The sequence below is a fragment of the Chamaea fasciata genome, unplaced genomic scaffold (assembly GCF_029207755.1).
Source record: "Chamaea fasciata isolate MVZ Bird 193981 ecotype frontalis unplaced genomic scaffold, bChaFas1.0.hap1 SCAF_16, whole genome shotgun sequence".
Taxonomy (NCBI): Eukaryota; Metazoa; Chordata; class Aves; order Passeriformes; family Sylviidae; genus Chamaea; species Chamaea fasciata.
This window is the reverse complement of record NW_027094101.1, coordinates 6,540,809-6,560,462: the sequence shown is the minus strand read 5'-3', so window position 1 is coordinate 6,560,462 and position 19,654 is coordinate 6,540,809. Positions and strand designations below refer to the sequence as shown.

At 45.1% G+C, this 19,654-nt stretch overlaps 1 protein-coding gene across 1 annotated transcript; it reads right to left on the bottom strand.

The window, feature by feature from the left end:
- Nucleotides 1–526: 526 nt before the first annotated feature.
- EIF3B (eukaryotic translation initiation factor 3 subunit B) lies at nt 527–14,800 on the bottom strand. The gene is made up of 19 exons (XM_066198105.1): nt 14,175–14,800; nt 10,860–11,052; nt 9,727–9,846; nt 9,578–9,635; nt 8,809–8,937; nt 7,648–7,805; nt 6,916–7,047; nt 6,752–6,818; nt 6,606–6,652; nt 5,627–5,837; nt 4,991–5,063; nt 4,416–4,538; nt 4,161–4,239; nt 3,179–3,317; nt 2,862–2,987; nt 2,329–2,406; nt 1,806–1,914; nt 1,316–1,433; nt 527–1,099 (listed from the first exon to the last, which is right to left on the bottom strand). The coding sequence occupies exons 1-18, from the start codon at nt 14,662–14,664 to the stop codon at nt 1,330–1,332; spliced, it is 2,436 nt and encodes an 811-aa protein (XP_066054202.1). The 5' UTR covers nt 14,665–14,800; the 3' UTR covers nt 527–1,099; nt 1,316–1,329.
- Nucleotides 14,801–19,654: the final 4,854 nt, after the last annotated feature.

The following is a 19,654-nucleotide window of genomic DNA, read 5'->3' as shown; positions in this document are numbered from 1 at the left end:
AGGAACATCCTCATTCTCCAAGGGCAAGGAACAGCCAGCCTCTCTCAGGGCTCTGACAAGACCCAGTTCCACTCACAAATATAAACAGAGACAAGCTGCTGCACCAGCTCTGAGTACAGTTCTCCATCCTGAGCTTGGAGGGCTTTGGAAATGGAACCAGGTACTGTAAGAGAGAACACAAAGCACGTGCACAGAGGAGTGCTCTGGAACTCTGCAGTTTTCACTGGTAAGATACACTAACCCAGTAATTCCCGAGGCTTTTATCAGTTTGCAAATGGTTTAAGAATCCAGTCATTTTCTAGGCACTCCACCACCATGAACAGGTCAATGTGACAGATTAATGAGCTGTACCATATTGTAAAAAACCAAGCAACCACAACACAAAGCCAGAAGGGCCATGAGGAACCAAGATTTGAAAAAAATCCAAAGGAACCATTAGCCAATAGCAAACACATTCTTATGACTGAGTGATGTTTGACTTTGATCATTCAGGGCAAGATTCCCTACAAACAACACACAGCCAGACTGGTTTTAGTATAGGTCTGCTTTTATTTCCATATTCAGCTCTTTGAGGGAGATAACCTTTCACAATCTGAAAGGAGGAGGGTATAGCCCGCTGTAGTGCTGCTTCAGCACACTAAAACACATCATATGAAAAATGGTTCTGGTGACTTTTCCCCAACCCAAAGGAACACCTGTCCATGCCCTGGGGACACAGAGAGAGTCCTGGAACCCAAACATTGTGTGTGTGACACAGGGGTGCACTGGTGAATCTCACCTCACTGGCAAGAGGCAAAAAGTGCCAGCTGGCAAGGACTGCACAAGGAGTCGGGAAGTAAATACTGGTAGTAGTGGATTTAAAAAGAAAAAAAAAATAATAATCAAACCCTAGGAAAAAAAATATAAATTTAAAAGCAGCGCCTTTCCAGTATCTCACTGCAGCAGGCAGCAAGACTTAAAGGCACTACAATGTGTCAGAATGGAGAAAATCTGGTGCATCCACCCTTCCAGAGTGCAAGAATATGGATTAAGAATTCCAAAGTTGATATAGGCTTTCGGATAACAAACAAACTTCTTTTCAGCACAAGATCTGGTGGAGCTGCAGAAAAACAAAAGAAGAGGTGAGTCAGTTACTGTGCTTTTACACAAACAGCTCAATCTGAGAAGCTGAGCTGGTAAGAGGCTACACCAGCTTGTGTTTCACCTCTTCCTAAACTCATGTAGTTTAAATCCATACACTAAGCAGCTTCTCTCCCTCTTCCTTCCATAAAAAGATCTCCCATGTATGAAACACATAAGCTGAATGTTATCTTACCACAGTTTTATTAATTACTCTGGTTCTGCAAGGGTAATAATTTCTTCATTGATAAAAAATTCCACAGTCTCCTCCTCCCAGTCATCGACGTTGCTGTCCAGCTCATCTGTGTCTACCCCTGCAATGGAGAAAACACCCAACACTGAACACAACAAACAAGGCACCAATGGAATGATTTGGAATGAATTTCTAAGGGCAGAAACAGCCCTTAGACCAGCAGTGAAACAAACAGTAAAGAGGCATTCGGTGCTTTCAATTCGTAACAAGTAAGGCGAAATTTATTCATAACCAAGCCATTAGTGCCTCCTAGCAGTTTTATCCCAAGATCAAGCCAATGCCTCTTTCCCCCCACTTAAATCCTGCTACAATTCAGGATAAAAAGGTATAAAAAGGTGTAAAACCCCTGCAGAGGAGAGGAAAGCAGGAGGCAGAGGGGAAGGGGCTGGGGCCCCGGAGGAGCAGTTTCCGTGTGGGTTATCCCAGTGCTCACCCCCGCGCAGCTCCAGGCGCTCGTTGCGCTGCTCCATGTACAGCTCCTGCGCCATCTTGCGGTACTTGCGGAACTCCTCCATCATGGTGCGCCGCCGCTCCACCAGCTCCTGCGGGGCACGACAGCTCCGTGAGCCTCCCCCAAACAAACCCACACCGGGCACTCCTGAGCCAAACGTCCTTCTCAGGACACCTTCTACTGACCCAAAGGGTCTCTTCTCTCATCAGAATGTTGTTTTGGTGAGGTGTCCTTTTTTCTAACTGAAAGAGCTTTTCTTAATTTAAACACTGGCTAATGCAGCAACGTGCTAAGAACTCCAAAATTTTACCACCTTTGCTTAACAACAAAACACCAGTTTCTCTCCAGACTCTTTACAGTAGCATCTCTGAACTACCCACTGGACTAATTCTAACCATCTGGTTCCAACCCTTGTAATACAGAAAATGTAACTTACATATCATCAGTACAAATTAAGGATAGGTTACAAGAGTTTAATCTAGAATATATTTCAAAAGTGTCTTGCCTTTGAAGCTTTGGACTGGCTCAGGCGATCCTTCTGCTCAAATATCTTGGAGTATTTCTTCAGATCCTTCTTAATTTGCTGTGAAACAGGAAATTTTACTTCAACTGGAGTATCAGACTAGCAATTACAACCATCATCTTCTGTAAAAACTCCTTGGTAGGCTTAAGCAGGCTATGCCCTTCTGAAAACAATCTCTCTGCTAGACAATTTCCCTTCACTATAATTTTGTGCCTCCTGGCTTGTAGATCATGTAAGTGCTTCTGTACATATACAACTAGCAAAGTCTGAAGAACAAAATTCAACTTACTCTTCTTTATACCCTTACTGTAAGAACTGGTAACCACTTCTATTTTGAGCTTATAATACAGTTAATATCTGCAGACATTCCCAGAAGTGAGGTCCCACACAGCAATGCGTTTATTCACACATTCAGGGCAAAAGGCAGTTGTGTAACAAACCTCAAGAAGAGGGAGTACACCAAGTCCTTTACAGACCAAAATCCATGTCAGCACGAAGTCCCTGGAATACCCCACCTTTATCTGATCCTCGCTGAGCAGGGTAGCTGGTCGTGGTCTCCAGAGCAGCTGACAGAACCTGTCTTTGTTGTTCTTCTGAAGCAGACGGCCTTGGAAGGTCCATAACCAATATGCATTGTCCACCTGGAAGAGCAGTGCACCAGCTCAGCCAAAATAAGCTTTAACTTAACACTGGAGTGCTCAGAAATGAATGTTTAAAACGGTGGAAAATCATTCAACCAGTGACAGGCGTTCAGGTTCTCTTCGTAATCAACAGCGCTTTCAAAAACCACAGGAAGAGCAAGCAGGGGTGGGGAAAAGAGGTGCACCAGTACCTTGTGGCTCCACCAAGACACAGAGGTGACAATGTATCTGCCCGTGGGGTCCCACTCCACATCCGAGGCTGTGTAGTGCTCCGCGATGTTCATCATGGTGCAGTCAGACGTGTCAACAAATGCTAAGGCACCATTCATGCTGCACAGGAAAAAAAAACCCATTGCTTTACACACCAGCACAGCCTGGGCTTTTAAAAACAATTCACAAGCTGCATCTCTGCAACTCCTTATTACAAATTCTCACAGCAGCCAAGAGATAGGTTTGTACTACTCCCTGTGGCTGGAAAGGAACGTGGTGGATAAAAACAAAACACCACAGAAGAATGACACTTCTGTTTTTATGTTCAGTGACCCTTAAGAATATAAATAAAATGGGTTAAAGTCACAGTGAAAACATGCTCACGGGCAAGCTGTAGCCAAAGTTTAACAATCATATGTTTAGACATAGTAGTGACGAAAAGATTAAAGAAAAGATAGTAAGATGAACAGCAGTGCTTGTTTGAAAGCACATGAAAGCAAATTATCACTTGACTGGTTAAAAATAGTCATTTTCACTTGCTCTAAAGTGAAACTTTCTTGATAATTCTTTCACAAAGCAGCACTGTCATTAACAGGTATTGCCCATAAAAGGGCACAAGGCAATAACAACAAATGCACCACAAGAGCCACAAGCATGTCCAAAGTGGATTGGCTCAGGGTCAGTATTTAACTTCAACAGCTGGAAGGTGTTTCTAAATAGGCACTTTTTTGTTGAAAAATGCATTCTTCACTTGATGTGGCAAAAATGGGAAGTGAAAGCTGCAAAGGGCTAAGATACATCATGAGACTGCATCTCCGCACTGCCTTTGCTTTTGCACAGCTCTATCAGAATTACAGCAATCAACATTGACAGGGACAACAAACGCTTCTACGTGGGATGCTGTAGTTCTTTTCCTCTTTTAAAATCAATGTGGTGGTGTTCAGCAGTCTGTGCAACACTCACCTTCTGAGGCCAGCCAACACTACAAACTGCCCCTGGGGACTCCAGAATATCGTGTTTGCCTGCTGTTTGTCAAATGTTTCTGAAAAGAGAACAAGGCAAATTCAGAAGAAGATCTCAATCCAATGCCATCAATTACAAGCATCAACCTCACTAATTTCTCATAAAACATCACAAACAGCTGCAATTTTGAATTTAGTGCATCTATTACCACGCAAAATGTTTTGCATCTGCACTTCTCACTTATTTTTCACTTACTTATGAGTTCTATTTTCCCATTGTTTTTAACATGGTAAAAGGAAACTGAAATTCGTGGAGTTTCTCCATGCAACACAGCAAACTTGCTTCCATTTGGTTCCCAAGCAAAGGCTATGATGCTTTCTGTAACAAGAAGACCCAAACTCTGTTAAAGGACAATACAAATCTCTGATTTCAAGTAGTTACCAAAGAAAACCAAGATATTGAAGAGAGGAAACCCATCAGTTCACAGACTTTCTTTTAAAACACAGGTTGATAAGGCAATTGCAGGGGAAGTGTTTCTACCTGTAGCTCTAAGTCTTCCATCATCTACAAAACACATTCATATTATCAGCCCTACCACTTTAATTAACAGCACATTTTCAGTCATTTTTCAAGTCAGTCACAATCACGAACAGCATCAGAAGTTTTGATTTCTCATTTTTACAGGAGACATTCAGCAACATTAAAATCCAGCTCTTTTCCAAAGGGTTAAATTCCTAATTATGTCATGTGTTGACAAGAATTTCTAAGAAAGACACAAGCATCTCTACAGAAAAATTCAAGCTCAAAAGTAAGGAAATCCTTGGCATTACCTTTCATTTCCACCACATCCACTGGCACCTGTTTCTCTCTCATGCGGAATATTTCAAAGTTGGTCACTACTCCCTGTAAAGGCCAAAATCAGCTCATTACCCAGCACAAAAACAGCAGATAGATAATTTTGTCACTAGGCATGGAAGGACAACTCCACAATCAGCCTGTTTGGACACAGGATGAGAGTGAGTCAAGGTTTATTCCTTTAATGACAGCAGATAAATACAATATGCCTCCTTACCAAAAACATTCCAAATTTGTTCTGATAAAGAATAACTTCAGAACTGTAGAAATGCATTTATTTTTTTCAGACTGTTAAAGAATTTAATTAAGACAGATGAACATGTGGCACATTATGCAGCTTGACCTACATGATGTTCAACAGCTGCTCAATTGTGAGCAGGAGAAGAGGTGAGGCACAGACCTCTCAGAAACCAAGAGGCCACTAAAGTCAAAGCAAATCCTGGATGCAAACATTACAGACATTTTACTTTCCACATGCTACAAATTCATATGGAAAAAAATTTAAAATAGCTTTGACGTGATATAATTTGCCTTTATTTAAAGACAGTTCTGTAAGAAAAGGAAGCATGAGACAGAACCAAAATTTTCCAATAAAATCAGAATGCATGTACCTGTGTGCCTTTGGGAGTCCTGTCCACCTTCACACACAGGTAGTCCCCATTCTTCTGCCAGTGCAGTTTACAATCTACCACGTTGAACAAATTCCGCACACGAATTTCTTGTCTAGAAGGCAGCTGCATCAAAGTCACTCTTGCTGGGATGTCTTTGTCCTCAGGCACCCAGAAAGCAATTATGTTACCACCTGGAGACCATGAGAAGTCTCTGCAGGAACAAAGTTAAAAACATGCCCTTTTAATTTTCAGTTAGAGATACTACAAGCAGAAACCACTTTCCTGACAGTATCTGAATGTTGCAGACAAAGATCAACTCTCAGTAATAAAGACAGGCACAGATACACAACTGAGGGGGGTTTAGTAACCATACCAAAACAGATTTTTAAGCAGCTGTTTAAATTTGCTATATCACCAGTGTTGTCTCATCAGTACATCTCACCAAAAAGCAAGGGTTACACACAGAGTAACTGCCAAAGATCTAGGAACAAATGAGCCAAAAAAAAAACCACCCCACCCTATTAAATTACCCTGGAGACCATCTTCTTGCACCAGGGTACACTTAAATTTTCTTGTTGCTTTACAGAGACGTACTTAAAAAACTCTCACAGGAGTCAGTATGTCCTGTGCAGACACAGCGCACCGCTCTAAGCCAGCACAACCACCTTGTTAGGGAGATATTCCCTAACAAACTGCATTCCAGTCTGGTTTTGTAGACAAGGAACAGAACTCCCAAGCTAGACCCTGGACTAAGCAGTACCACAAAGAGGATTTCAAAGCACAGAAACTATCAAGTGTGTTCATCAACAAGTGAAGAGCTATCCATTTCTTTTTGCCACTTTGTCTAATTTGACCACCTCAACATGTAAAGCTCTTTGCTCCAGGCAACAGTCTGAAGATTACTCCTGCCATAACAAATCTCCAGACTAAAAGATTCCAGCTAAAGAGCACAGTTATGATTACAGGGGAATAGACTCACCTTATCCCATTGATTTTCAAGCTCTTTTTGTCCAACAAACCCATGGACTAAAAGATGAGAAAAGGATGAATTTTCAAGTTAGTAACGTTCTTACATCTACACACATACTTTCTACTCATTATTATGCAAAAAAGGCAAGAACTTACAGGTGTTTCATAGATGCTGAGGGTATCTGAAGTCATTCGAGCAAAGAATTTACCATCGTGACTCCACCTAAGCAAGAAAGAAAAAAATATTAAATTGAACTGCCTTTTTACTAAATGAAGTCTGGGACTACAACTCTCTACTCTAATTCTGTTTCTCAACCTACTTAAAAATAGGCCAGTGAGCTGAATTTTCACAGTGGAACCCTCTCTTCTTTTGGCCAGTCAGAATATCCCAGATGATGATAGCCTGAGGGTCATCCTGTGTGTCCATCAAAGGGCTGAAGGTCACTAAATACCTACAAAAGAAAGAATCCAATCCATTACTGAAACTTCATCTAATATGTCAGTACCAGCAGGCAAGAAGTATCTTGTACTATCCAAGCAGTATTCAAATAACCAAGCACTTTTAAACAGCAGTTTCTCTAATGGGATTTTTCAGGGGAGGGAAAAATAACAACAGGATGATAAAGGAGAAGAAAGTTTCCCTGGCATCCCTCTGGCTGAAAAAGTTCTAGATTTACGTACAACTCTTTGATATTGATGTTACAAAGGAGGAGAACTGACCAAATACACTGTTACCTATTATATTGTTTTAGCATGAGAATAACACTGGTTTCAAACCAAACATAAATTATTGACCTTATCCAACCCAAATTACAGGGATGCTGGGCTTCTCCACTGAAAGGCAAATAATCTCTTTAATACAAAAAGCATAAAACTCAAACGTTTTACTTGAAAACTCAAATGAAAATGCATCTCAGTCCTGAAATTATTTTATCCTTCTCTCCAGAGCTCTTTAATCTTAAGAAACTAATTTCAGCACTCCAGATTTGGAGGATGCTGCTCATGCCTCATCCTTTTGACCCTTTAGCCCAAACCAATGCGATGCTCTGTACCTTTCACAGGGTGAGAAGTCAATAAGCTGCACTCCTTGGTGACTGAACCTCTGAATCTGCTTGAACTTCTCTCCACCCCACAGAGCGATGCCCCTCTGGTGGAATGTAGCCAGGTAGGTGCCTTTGGGAGACCAACGGACGTAGGTCTCTGTCCACCTCTGGATTTAAAAAAAAAAGCACACACAAAAGTTTAACCTCATGCTGTGTCCCTAAAAGGGAAAGAACTAATGCATGGCTGGTAGAAGCACATTTTGTGAAACCCTTTACTAAGTGAAGATCTCAGGATCTGTGATAATTGTGGAGTTTTGTTTCATGCACATTATGTACAGCTCCTACTCTTCAGGTTGAAAATTGTCCGTTGAGACCTTTTCAACTTACAGATCACCAAAGATGTTTTTCAGCTACAGTGACATCCTTTATGTAATAACAAACCCACCTAACACCCTGGATTTCCTTCCTTCAGCCTTGGTAAGAACACACTGTTCTCAGAAGGGTATTTCAAATTTCTGAACAACACAGCTCTGGACCTTCAGCTAAGTTACAGAGATCTGAGCAACACAGACCACAGCCAGAGACCATGGTGATGAGCAAATATTCTCACTATCCCAGAGCCAACTTCCTCCTACTGTAATGTACAATGGTTATTATGGAAAATGCTCCTGGGTCCTAACAGTTCCGAGCAAGTCCACTGCCTGCAGCAAACAGGCAGACTAACTCTCCCTTTTTTATGCCATTACCAAACCAGCTATTCCTCTTTAACACCTCTGTGGTCAGCACAAAAGCAAGGAGTCATCTGAAGCAGCAAACATAAGCACATATTCAGCTCGAATGAATAGTGCTCCTCAAACTCTGACTTTGCATTCTCAGGTCTTTCTGAATCACCTATAACAGAGAGATGAAGGAAACTAATGGGCATCATAAACCAGTTAAAAAAGAACAACAAACACCGCCACAAACTCTTAAAAAATTCACTTCACAGTTCTCCTACCTAAGCAGCTAAGTCTAATTCTAAAGGATGTGATTTCACCACTCTTCACAAGGAAGAAAAAATTATTTCAGCAATGGGAAAAAGCCTTTTTTTCTCATTAAGAAAGTGCAATGTCATAAAATGAAGGAGACTGGCAGTGTATCTGCAATCTCCAGCACTTCCAGGACACTCACTGCTCTGTCCTCAATTTGAACAGGTTCCTTGATGTCATTCCAAAAAATGGATGTCCGGTCTCCTGACTCAAAGATCACACTGTACTGATCCCTACAATCAGGGTCTTCCAACCAGTACCGGAGATTCCCCTGAGAAAAACACAGCAAAAGACCATTAGTGAGTCAAAGGCTAAGTCAACAAGTTCCAAAAATTAGCATCTACCTGGCAAGTGGGAGCTGCTCTTACCAGAGAGTGCAATTTTGGGGTCTCACCACCGCAAACAAGTTTTTGAAGTGGAAGTAAACAACTCCAATTACTGGATGCTGGAGGCTGAGAGCACCCCATAAACAGGTGGATCTTCAAGGGGTTTTGATGATGTTTAAAACTTATTTTAAACAAGAAGTCATTTGATATTTGGTTTTTAAAGAAAAAGCAAACTTCTTTCTTCCACCAGACTATTTACAAAGTACTTGGTAACAAACACCAAAGTTTGCCTCCAACAATTGAGAATATAAAAAGATGCTTTTGAAATTCTATTTTTAAATGACTTGTGCAAAATTATTAGTCACTCTTAAATTAAAAGTAAATTAAGCTTCCCACTATGTGTAACTATCAAGCAGAAGCACCGAGGTCCTCCCATTTGGATGAAGGAACAGGAGCATGTGACCAGCACTGCTATTTACAACACCATTAACACATCCTTTCTATTTTCATATGGACATTTCAGCAATGAAGTAACCACTTAATATTAAGCTGAATATTCCTTTCACTTTTCCAAAAATTCCTTACCAAATCCTTAAATGGCTGTTTCTCAGGGATTTCCCACTCGTCACTGATTGTCATGTACCTGAAAGAGCAATTTGGTTGGTTACAGTCCATGCAGGCACTCAGGATTAGAATCCCCAGATCTCCAGATAAAACACAATTGCTGCACTCACTTATCAAAGTCTGTGAAGAGGTTGACTCTGAAAGTGTGCTGCTTATCCAGTTTGTATCCATCTGCGTTCTTCACGGCATCCACGGCGTGGGAGGGAGACATGTACTCCAGGAAAATGTACCTGCAAGGAAGGAAAACCAAAGTACAGGACATTGTTCACAACACAACAGGCTTAAAATAAAGAAGAAACAATGGGGATGAATTAAGAATTCAGCACAGAGCACCTACAAGATAACTTCTTGTTTTCTCTCTAACCCGTTAGGGTCAACAGCAAACTAATTTCCATTCTGGCCACAGGCTCACAAACACTTTTTAGCTCTCTAGGCCTGACCTCAATTAATCTAATATCCTTTCTGAAATGGGCCAGACATAGCAGTGAATGGAAGCTCAACACAACCAGGATAACAGTGAGAGACAGGAACATGCAGGTGACACCCACAGCTCTTCCCAGCTGAGTAATAGGTCACGTTTAGGAATTGTAACTTGCTGTCACAGGCATCTCAAAGCATCACTATTGTTTTTCAATAACAGAACTCAGCTTCCTTCTGGCCACTTAATACACCCAGCTTGCAGCCCAGCAGACTCCAAACTAATGGTATCCTGAACACCATCAGTGTCTCAAACAGAGGTATAAACACAGAGAGACAGAATAATTTTCATGCTGACCTTATAGAAGCAACAATCCCTCCAGTCCAGAAAACTTTTTATGCCTTCTGAAGTATGGATTCCTCCAACACTCAGAATATATGCTACAGATATTGACAATCTACTTTGCAACAAACAGTCCAGCCATTGCTAGTAAGTTTTTAGCTCAAGAGGACCTTTAATTTCTGCCATAGCAGAAAACTAAGAAAAACTCCTCATGTAGCATTAAAATTTGTCTCCAAACTCAGCTAAACTATTTCCATAATTAACCCCCACCACCCTCCACTATGGAGCCTAATGAGCTATTAAGCTTCCCAGTTCCCTCAGGAACTTGTTTGTCACTGACACTGATGTCAGGCTGCACAGGCTGAGGTAGAAGAAGGTGATGATAACTATGAGGTCACCCATGAAGTATTGACACTAAATCAAAGATAAGCCAGAGCTGTGTTTCAGTCCTTCTTCCAGTTGGAGTTATCATGACTTACTTACCCTTTTGTTTTTCCATCTGCCTCTGGATAAAATTCATTGATAATTTTGCCAAACTTGGAAAATATTTTGTGGATGACATTCTTCAGTTTCTCCAGTCGGTCTGGTCCAACCTGAGGCACATTATCCACAACAATCACCGAGTCTATTCCATCTGCCTCCTGTGGCTGATCCTTCAGGATGTCACCAAGCAGCTCTGCAAAGACAGCACAGACAGGAAACTAAGGCACTGCTCACATCATGAAGGAGGGAAGATGAAAAGAACAGTGAGAGTAAGAAAACAGAGAGTCTTCAAATTTCAAGAAATTTCAAGAATCATTTAAGAAACTTGGTAGTGAATGAATGTTCTGTCAGAAAAACAACTGAAGTGAATGCACAACAGCCCAAGAGCACATCCTAAGTGACAGGATTATGCGGTTTCATGGCAAACTTTAAGCACCCAACTCCTGAAGTCTATCTCAAAAACACCTTACACACTGAGGCTGTCAACACTTGCACTATCAGGTTTTTTCAAGGAGATGGAACTGGCTCACAAAGCCCTCAAAAGTGACAATAGCACAGACAAATGCACGATTTACTACCTGACCTCTGACCAGTCCTCTTGCTCAAATTATAGCCAGATTATTTTGATAAAAATAAATGTAACTTGTACCTCCCTCCCAAATTACACAAGTTTGAACATAATTCAAAATTATCCACCATACTGGAAGCTCTGCATGTCTCAGCATCACTATAATTAAGAACTCACACTCCATCTAAACCTTTAATTAAGCACAAAAACGAAGGTCTAAGGCTAGACACTGAAAGCCATATTTAAGACAAGCACACATCTTTTCACACTGGATGTTCTTCAACCACGTTAATTCCTGAAATAAGTTTTAAGATTATGTGAAGATCACTATAAAATACAAGACTACACAGAAAATAAGTTCACACCACCACACTTTTAAATTAGATAAAATTTGCAGTCAGACTATCTACAGCATACACAGACTAGGAAAAAAAATCCAAACACATGTAAAAAGACGTAAAATATGAGAACAAACTAAAAAAGGTGTTGTATAAGCTGATATTTTGAAGACGTTAGATTTTTGATGGTTTTGTAATTCAAGAAACTTTTCTGCCCAGAAACATCACTGGAAATATGTCCAGCAATGAAGAACTGAGAAACGTGCTTACTCTGAATTTCAAACTACTAAAAAGCTGCTTTTGACAACTTAAAGCTTCAACAGGTTGTTACACGTGAAGCTCCCCATTGATCTGGGGCAACATGAATCACAAATATTTAGCCCATTACCACCAAGATTATGGAGCATCCACAGAATGTTGGTGTTTGTGATATTTATCACTCAAAAAAGATCACCTCCATGTGCACGTAGGAACTACAAATAACAACATAAAATATATAAAATGAGAAGACATTTCCACAGGGGTCTACAAGCAAAAGGAGAAAACCAAAGTAAAAGACAAAAGGGTAATTTTTAAGGCTCCTTTAGTTATTTCTTTCATAGCCACTTCTCACAGAAGACTTTGTAGGCCAAGGAATGCATGTTTAGATTCCTGAGCAGGAATGTAACACCCTGTATTGAACCAAAACTGTAACAGATTGAAGATAAATTCCCACACTGTGCCCTTAAATTCAAAATTGTGAACAAAGGAATCTTCAAAGAGCAAGAAGCTGGTTCAGCCAGCTCCCGCAGCAGCCAGAAGGGACGAAGTGATGGGTGTGGTGGGGACAAGGCTATCTTCAGCTGGCAGTATTTCAAGGACCACTGTCATTATCTGAACTAAAGCTTCACTGGTCCCTAAGTGGTTGTCCAACAATCCCTTCTGCTGTAACTGGGATCAGCTGTTCTTCCATGCCAACACCACTCAGGGGAAAAGAAGAGGCAGGAAAAGATCTGAGATGTTCCAGTCCTACAGCTGGTCCATCTCACAGGTGCTCTTGAAGATCTGAGCATTGAAAGAGCCTTGGCTTGGTCACACTGGGCTGCTTTTCTCCTTGGGGAGGCACCAGAATAATGGGAAAGAAGTAAGGAAGCTCAAGAAGCAATCCACACAGATGGAAAGCCAGACCAGCAGGAGTGACTAAACTTAAATGCTGTAATTCAGCCACTAATGCTGGATTTCATACAGCTGAGAAGTTGACCAAATTAATTAACAACAAAATAGGTGGGAACGGAAAATACGCCCAGTTTCTAAGAAGGAACTGAACATAATAATCCTAGACTAGATGTACACAAAGTGTATAAAGCAGGCCCTTAACAAAAAGAATCCAACTCCAAGGCAATTTTGCCAAAGTCTCTTTAAGAAACAAATGTAAAAGTTTTAAGAGCTGTTATACAGACTGCTGAACTGAGAACAGCAAACACTTCCTTAATCTGGGATATTTGGCTGCTGTTTTATCAAACTAAACACAGGACTGGAACACAAGAATGCACCTGTACCACCTGTATTCCACTGCCATTGAAATAACTGGCCGATTTACAATCCTGTGCCTTTAGGAACATCTTTCCCCTTTTGATACATGTCACAGACCCTACAAAATGCAGAATACACACACCAGACCCTAAAACAGCACAAATGCTGAACAAATAACGGGGAAACAAGTACTTTTGCTATTTAAAACCTAAGAAAATTTATCTGGAAAGACCCATCTGAAAAACATCAGCATTCTAACTTCTATATGGCAAGCCCATGTATAAACATTTACTGTCTGTGCAGTTACACAACAGCTTTGCCATTTTAAGGCAGTCAATATCCACTACTTTCAAAAGAGCCTGGGCCGAGATTTTTAACTGCCAGAAACGATTTTTCCTTATGTTCTTGTCACAAACTACCTACATCACATCTTCACCAGCAGTAACTCTTCTCAAACCCTGTTTACCTACGGATTTCATTCTGGGTGCATGGATAAAACAAGAACGATGAAATATAGTTTATAACGACCACGTCAACCATTTAGAACTTCTGTTTCTACAGCTGGGTTTAACTAATGGAGGCAAAATGAAGGGAGACAAGCTGGTGAATCCACCCAGAAGGCAGCCCACATCTGAGGCGTAACAGCGATTTTAGAACCACTTTAACAGGAGCTTTAAGAACAGCAGCGTTGTGCGGTGCAGAGATAACTCAGAAAAAAAGAAAAACCATAACGTGAGCAGCACAGCTCGGACGCAGACAGGCACGCAGGACGCGGAGCTGCCCAGCACCAGGGCGGAGGCGCCGCCGGGCCCGGGGCTCGGGGCAGAGCGTTCCCCGGCCCGGCCCCGGCTCCCCACGGGCTCCCCGGAGCCTCCGCGGCTCCTCCCGGTCCCGCACCTTCGTCGCTGATGTCGTCCACGAAGTCCTCGGGGTCGCTGAAGGAAATCTCATCCTCGGGCTCGGCGGGAGCGGCGGGCGCGGCCTCCCCGTCCTCCTGCGCCGCGCCGGGCTCGGCCTCGGCCGTGGGCTCGGCCGTGGGCTCGGCCGTGGGCTCGGCCGCGGGCTCGGCCCCGGGCTGGGGCTCGGCCTTGGCGGGGCTCTGGCGGCCGGACGGCGGCTGCGGCTCGGGCGGCGGCGGCTGCTCGGGCTCCTCGGCGGCGGCGGCGGGCGGCTCGGGGGGCCCCGGCGGCGCCTCGGACTCGCCTCCTCCTTCCTCCTCCTCATCTTCCTTCTCGTCCTCCTCCCGCTCCTCCCGCTGCTGCTGCTGCTGCTGCTGCGGCGGCGGCTCGGCGGGCGGCGCGGGCGCGTCCGTGTGCTCGGGCTCCTCGGCGGGGCCCTGCGCGCCGGGCGGCGCGGCGGCCGCGGGGCTCTCCTCGGTGTCCTGCATGGGGCGGCAGCCGGGGCCGGGTGCGGTGCCGGTGTCGGGGTGCGGTGTGCCCGGTTCCGTGCGCCGGCTGCGGGCTCTGGGTGCCGGTCCCGGCGCCGGTGCCGTCCGGAGCGCGGCGCGGAAAGGCGGGGGAGGGGCGGGGCGGCTCCTACGGCCGGGCCATGTGCGCCAGGCCCAGCGGCCCGCGCGCGCCGGCCCCTACCACCGCGGGCACGGCGAGAGGGAGACGCCCGTCCCCGCCGCCGCTCCCGCCCGCCGCCGCCTTCTCTCCGCTCCGCGCACAGGCGATGCCGCCGCCTCTGCCGGCCCTGTCCGGCTCAGCCAGCGGCGGCTCCGTCACCTTCTCGCCCCGCGGCACGCCTGGCACCCCTAATTCGTGACTGCTATGGCTGCGCCCAAAATGGCGCTGCCTTCCATTCTACTGAGGTGGGGTCCGGCCGAACTATTTTTCGGGGGGCACCGTTACATCTAACTGCGCTGACCCCCCGTGAAACCTCCCTGCGTGCGCGGCCGCTCAGCAGCTGTGGCTGCTCAGCGCTGGGCAGCGGGGGGCAGGACAATGCCACGGGGACAGGACAGCGCACTGGCACCAAACTCGCCCCACTACAGTCTTCCACCATGGCTTCGCCCGACGGCAGTCCGCGCGGGCGCTACCAAGCTGGTGTAGAGGGGGAGGCCCGCGGTGCTTCGCCGACATCGCCGCGGTTGCGGCGAGGGCGGCGGGTCAGCGCGTCCCCCGCGGCGGCGGGGCCGGGTGGTGCGGCCCGGCGGTAGCGCCACATCAGCCGGGCGGGATGGCGGCGCCGGGAGTGCGGCCGGGCGGCGTCCGAGCGCTGTTCTAGCCCCGCCATCACCTTTGTGGGCTTTAGATAACAGGTTTTTTCCTGAGGTACAAGATGACAGTGGCCGTGCCGCGGCATCGCTGCCGGCCCTGCGAGAAGGCGTAAAGGTCCGGTGACCTGCCGGTGGAGCCGGACGCACAGGACAGTGATCTGAGGGGTCACCGTGCACAGTCCTGGCGACTTAGCATGATCTATAAAAGGTTTCTGAACTGGTAAAGCTCCCCTCTCTTCATGTTGGCCACCAACATGATTGACCTGAGACGTGACCCCAAGTTATCAATTAAAGCAGCACACTCTGTCCCGGGCACCTCAGGCTGATGAAGAATACGTGAAGTGTGATTTTTGTCACCCTGTATGATAATATATATGTATAAAGAGAGAGAGGAAAAAAGTATATTCAGAGTGGCTCAGAGAACTTGGAATTTGCCTCGGATACCATCTTGAGGTGACAATTTCAGAGGAAAAATTTCTCAAGAAATGGCTCGTTTGTTCAAACTTCGAGGTGAACACTTGCATTTTGAGTAGGATTTATTTTTTTATATACCAATGCATTCAATCAACCATCAAAACGGGCAATGCCAGCATTAAAAAAAAAAAAAAAAAAAGGCAGAGCAGGTACTGTACATGGCATTTTAAAATTAGACCTCGTCTGATATTGCAGCATCTTGTGTTTTGACAAACTCTTGAGGGCAGATGTTTAAGAAGCCAAGGCAGACACGCCAGTTGTGTAATTTTTCAGGGAGTCACACGATGGCATCCAAACTCCACTCCAATTCCACTGGCTCAGTGTCTCCATTCCCTATCGAAGGCAGCTCGAATGAATGGAAATGATGACTGACACTTGGTACAGCAATTTTTTCCCCTCGTTACATCGTGTTAGCTGACCAGACCCTGACTTCCTGGTCAGCACCAGCACGGACTCTCAAGTGAGCAGAGTGCTGTTTCCTGACATCACAGCCTATCTTTCCAAATGTGAGGCAGGACATGGCTGCTGTTCAATCCATGGTCCCAGCTGGGTCCTCAGTATTCCATGGCTCTTCCAGGGGTGTGTATGAGGTCTGTGTTGCTTTTGTTTCACCACTCCCACAGTCGTCTGTGTTGCTGGAGTGTGCAGTTTCTGCAATTGCCCTTTTTCCTGTTTGCACTTTTCCAGTCGCTGTGGTTAAACAGTGGATCCCAACACTGGATTCTCCTTTCCCTGACATTGCACGGGCTGCCCTTTGCACTTTCCTGTACTTTTCAGCAACTTTTGATTTATCTGCTCTTCCTTCCTTCTCCCTTTCCTTTCTCTGTTGAAATTTCCCCTCAGTCCTTGTTCTATCTCACTGCTATTCTTTTTTCTTCCTGCCCTTACTCAGCAATCTGAGAGCGGAACAACTTAAAACCAGAGATTTTGACACTGGCAGCTGAAGCCTGTTCCTTTAAGTACTCCACATGCAAAACTCCTAATCAATGGGAAATTTGAGGGGAAAAAAAATCTTGCAGGAATGGCTTTTTATAACACAGCACTCCAACCCGCAGTGCCTCATGAATTTCATTGTGTGCAGGTGATCTGAGAATAGTGGAGCTGACAGCTCTGTTTTCTAAACTGAATTCTGAAGGAGTAAGCAAGTTCTTGTATGAAATTTCATCTAATCCTGACAGGACGTGCCCGGAATGACACACTGTGAGGCAGGGCCTCGGGTAGGGACCTATTTCTGCATTGCTTTTGTCACCTGGAACCTGCTGGTTCAGCCCCTCTGCTCCACACCGGTGAGACCCAGCTGCAGTCCTGCATCCAGCCCTGGGCTCCCAGCACAGGGAGAACATGGATCTCTTGGAACAAGTCCAGAGGAGGCCACTGAGATGATCAGAGGGATGGAGCAGCTCTCCTGAAGGAAAGGCTGAGAGAATTGGGATTGTTCAGCCTGGAGAAGAGACGGTTTCGGGGTGACCTGACTGTGGGCTTTCAATAGCTGAAGGGGCCTGCAAGAAAGATGGGGAGAGACTGTGTACAAGGGGGAATGGCTTTGAATTGAAAGAGGGTAGGTTTTGATTAGATATTAAGAAAAAAAACTCTTCCCTGTGAGGGTGGGGATGCCCTGGCAGACGTTGCTCAAAGAAGCTGTGGCGTCCCCATCCCTGGAAGTGTCCAAGGCCAGGTTGGACAGGGCTCGGAGCAACCTGGGATAGTGGAAGATATCCCTGCCCACAGAACGGGGTTGTAACTAGATGATCTTTAATCCCTTCCAATCCAAACCATTCTCTGACATATGTCCTTTTTTTTTCTTCAGTGTTTGCTGTTTGTTTATGCTCAAGGTTTTCCAGAAGCTTTTGCTGCAGTTACAGCAAGTACATAACTGTTCAATAACTTATGTCAAGCAGACTCTTTCCGGCCCCGCTGAAAAATTATTTCCGCAATTGAATTATTTTTCACGGTATTTTTCTTCAAGACTTCGCAGCAATCTTCAGCTGAGAATATCTTATTTATACCAAATAAATAGTTATGCTATTAGCTTAAGTACAGACCAATCAAAAATCTATAGCTAAATGAGAACATGTTGATTCCTCCATTCATTTTCTCCAAAATTGCTATATAGGCGAAAAATCCTGTGGTGCTCAGAAGTGCTGAGCACGCAGAACTCAGCTCGGCTGCTGCACAAACATGATTCTGAAGGGCCTCTCAGCTTAAATAATGTCATGCTTTTTTAATTTTATACACGGCTTTCGTCTGCACCCACGCTCGTGGGGACTGAGCCGAAATAGCACTGAGGGAGGAGGAAAAGGAGAATCACTCGACTCATTCACAGCTTTGTAGCAGCACAAAAAAGCTTTCAAAGGGGAGCGTTGTGGTCACAGGTACCCCTGAAATAATTCTCGCTTCATAATTTTCTGCTTTAGTTCTCTCTGCGTACAGTGGAGGTGACTATTTAGCTTCCCACGATGAAGAAATATCAGGAACATTAATTAGGGAGTGCACCCAATCCTTTGGACGTTGAAAACATAAAGCATTATTATGGATTGTAACATCTCAATCTGGTGGTCCAAAATCTGTAAGGATTTTTTTCGTGTCTGATGGTGTTTTCAGGAAAATCACTGTACAAAACGTGCCTTTTTTTCACCACTGTCAACCATATCATTCCTAATAAAGTACAGGAAGTGGGAAAAAAATCACTAATAAAATGAGAGGTGCTCATACAATGTTCATATTTATGTGCTTTTCTGAATAGCTTAGTGTTCATTTCTACCAAATTTACCAAAAATCCAGAGGCATGCAAAATATAAAAAAATTCTCAGCGTAGGAAACTTGATTAATTGCCTAGATGGCAGCAGAAATGCCATGGGAAAAGGAACTCAGTTAAAGAAAATACACCAAAATTGACTTGGAGTAATTCATCTGATGGGAGGGCACAGTCTCAAGCTGTGCCAGGGGAGGTTTAGGTCGGACATCAGGAGGGATTTTTTCACAGAAAAATGTGCTTAGACATTGGAGTGGGCTGCCCAGGGAGGTGGGGGAGTCACCCATCCTGGAGGTCTTTCAGGATAGAGTGGACGTGGCACTCAGTGCCGTGGTCTGGGTGACAGGGTGGTGTTCGGTCATACATTGGACACGATGATTTCAAATTCTTTTCCGACCCAACTGATTCTGTGATTGTGTGACTGGAAACCAAAAGAACAGCCTCAACAGTTTCATATACTTTTCCCAGCGCACAAGGAAATCTCCCTGAAGTTCGCAACAACCATGCCATTTCAGATTTCAAAAAATAAAGCAGTTATACTTCGCAATAATCCCGTACTAAGCCCATGAGCCGATCACTTCTTACACGCTTTAAGATACTTGAGAGATGCGTTATTAATCCCGAAGCGGTTCAGAGGCGCTCGGAGCGATCCCGCCAGCGGCGGGGACGGCTCGCTGTCCCTGCCGGAGCCTGTCCGAGCTGCCCCAGGGCCGGGCGCGCTGCCGGAGCGGGGCCACGATCGCGCAGCGCTGCAATTTGACACGTCCCCGCGGAGCCGGGCCCGGGCGGAGCCGAACGCGGCCGCCGCCGCGGGCACCGCGCCCCCCGCGCCCCTCGCCCCCGGCCCCGCGGGAGGCGGCTCTGCCCGCCCGCCCCGCCCGCGCTGACAGGCGGGCGCTGCGGAGGAAGGGGAGGGCGGCCGCCCCGGCC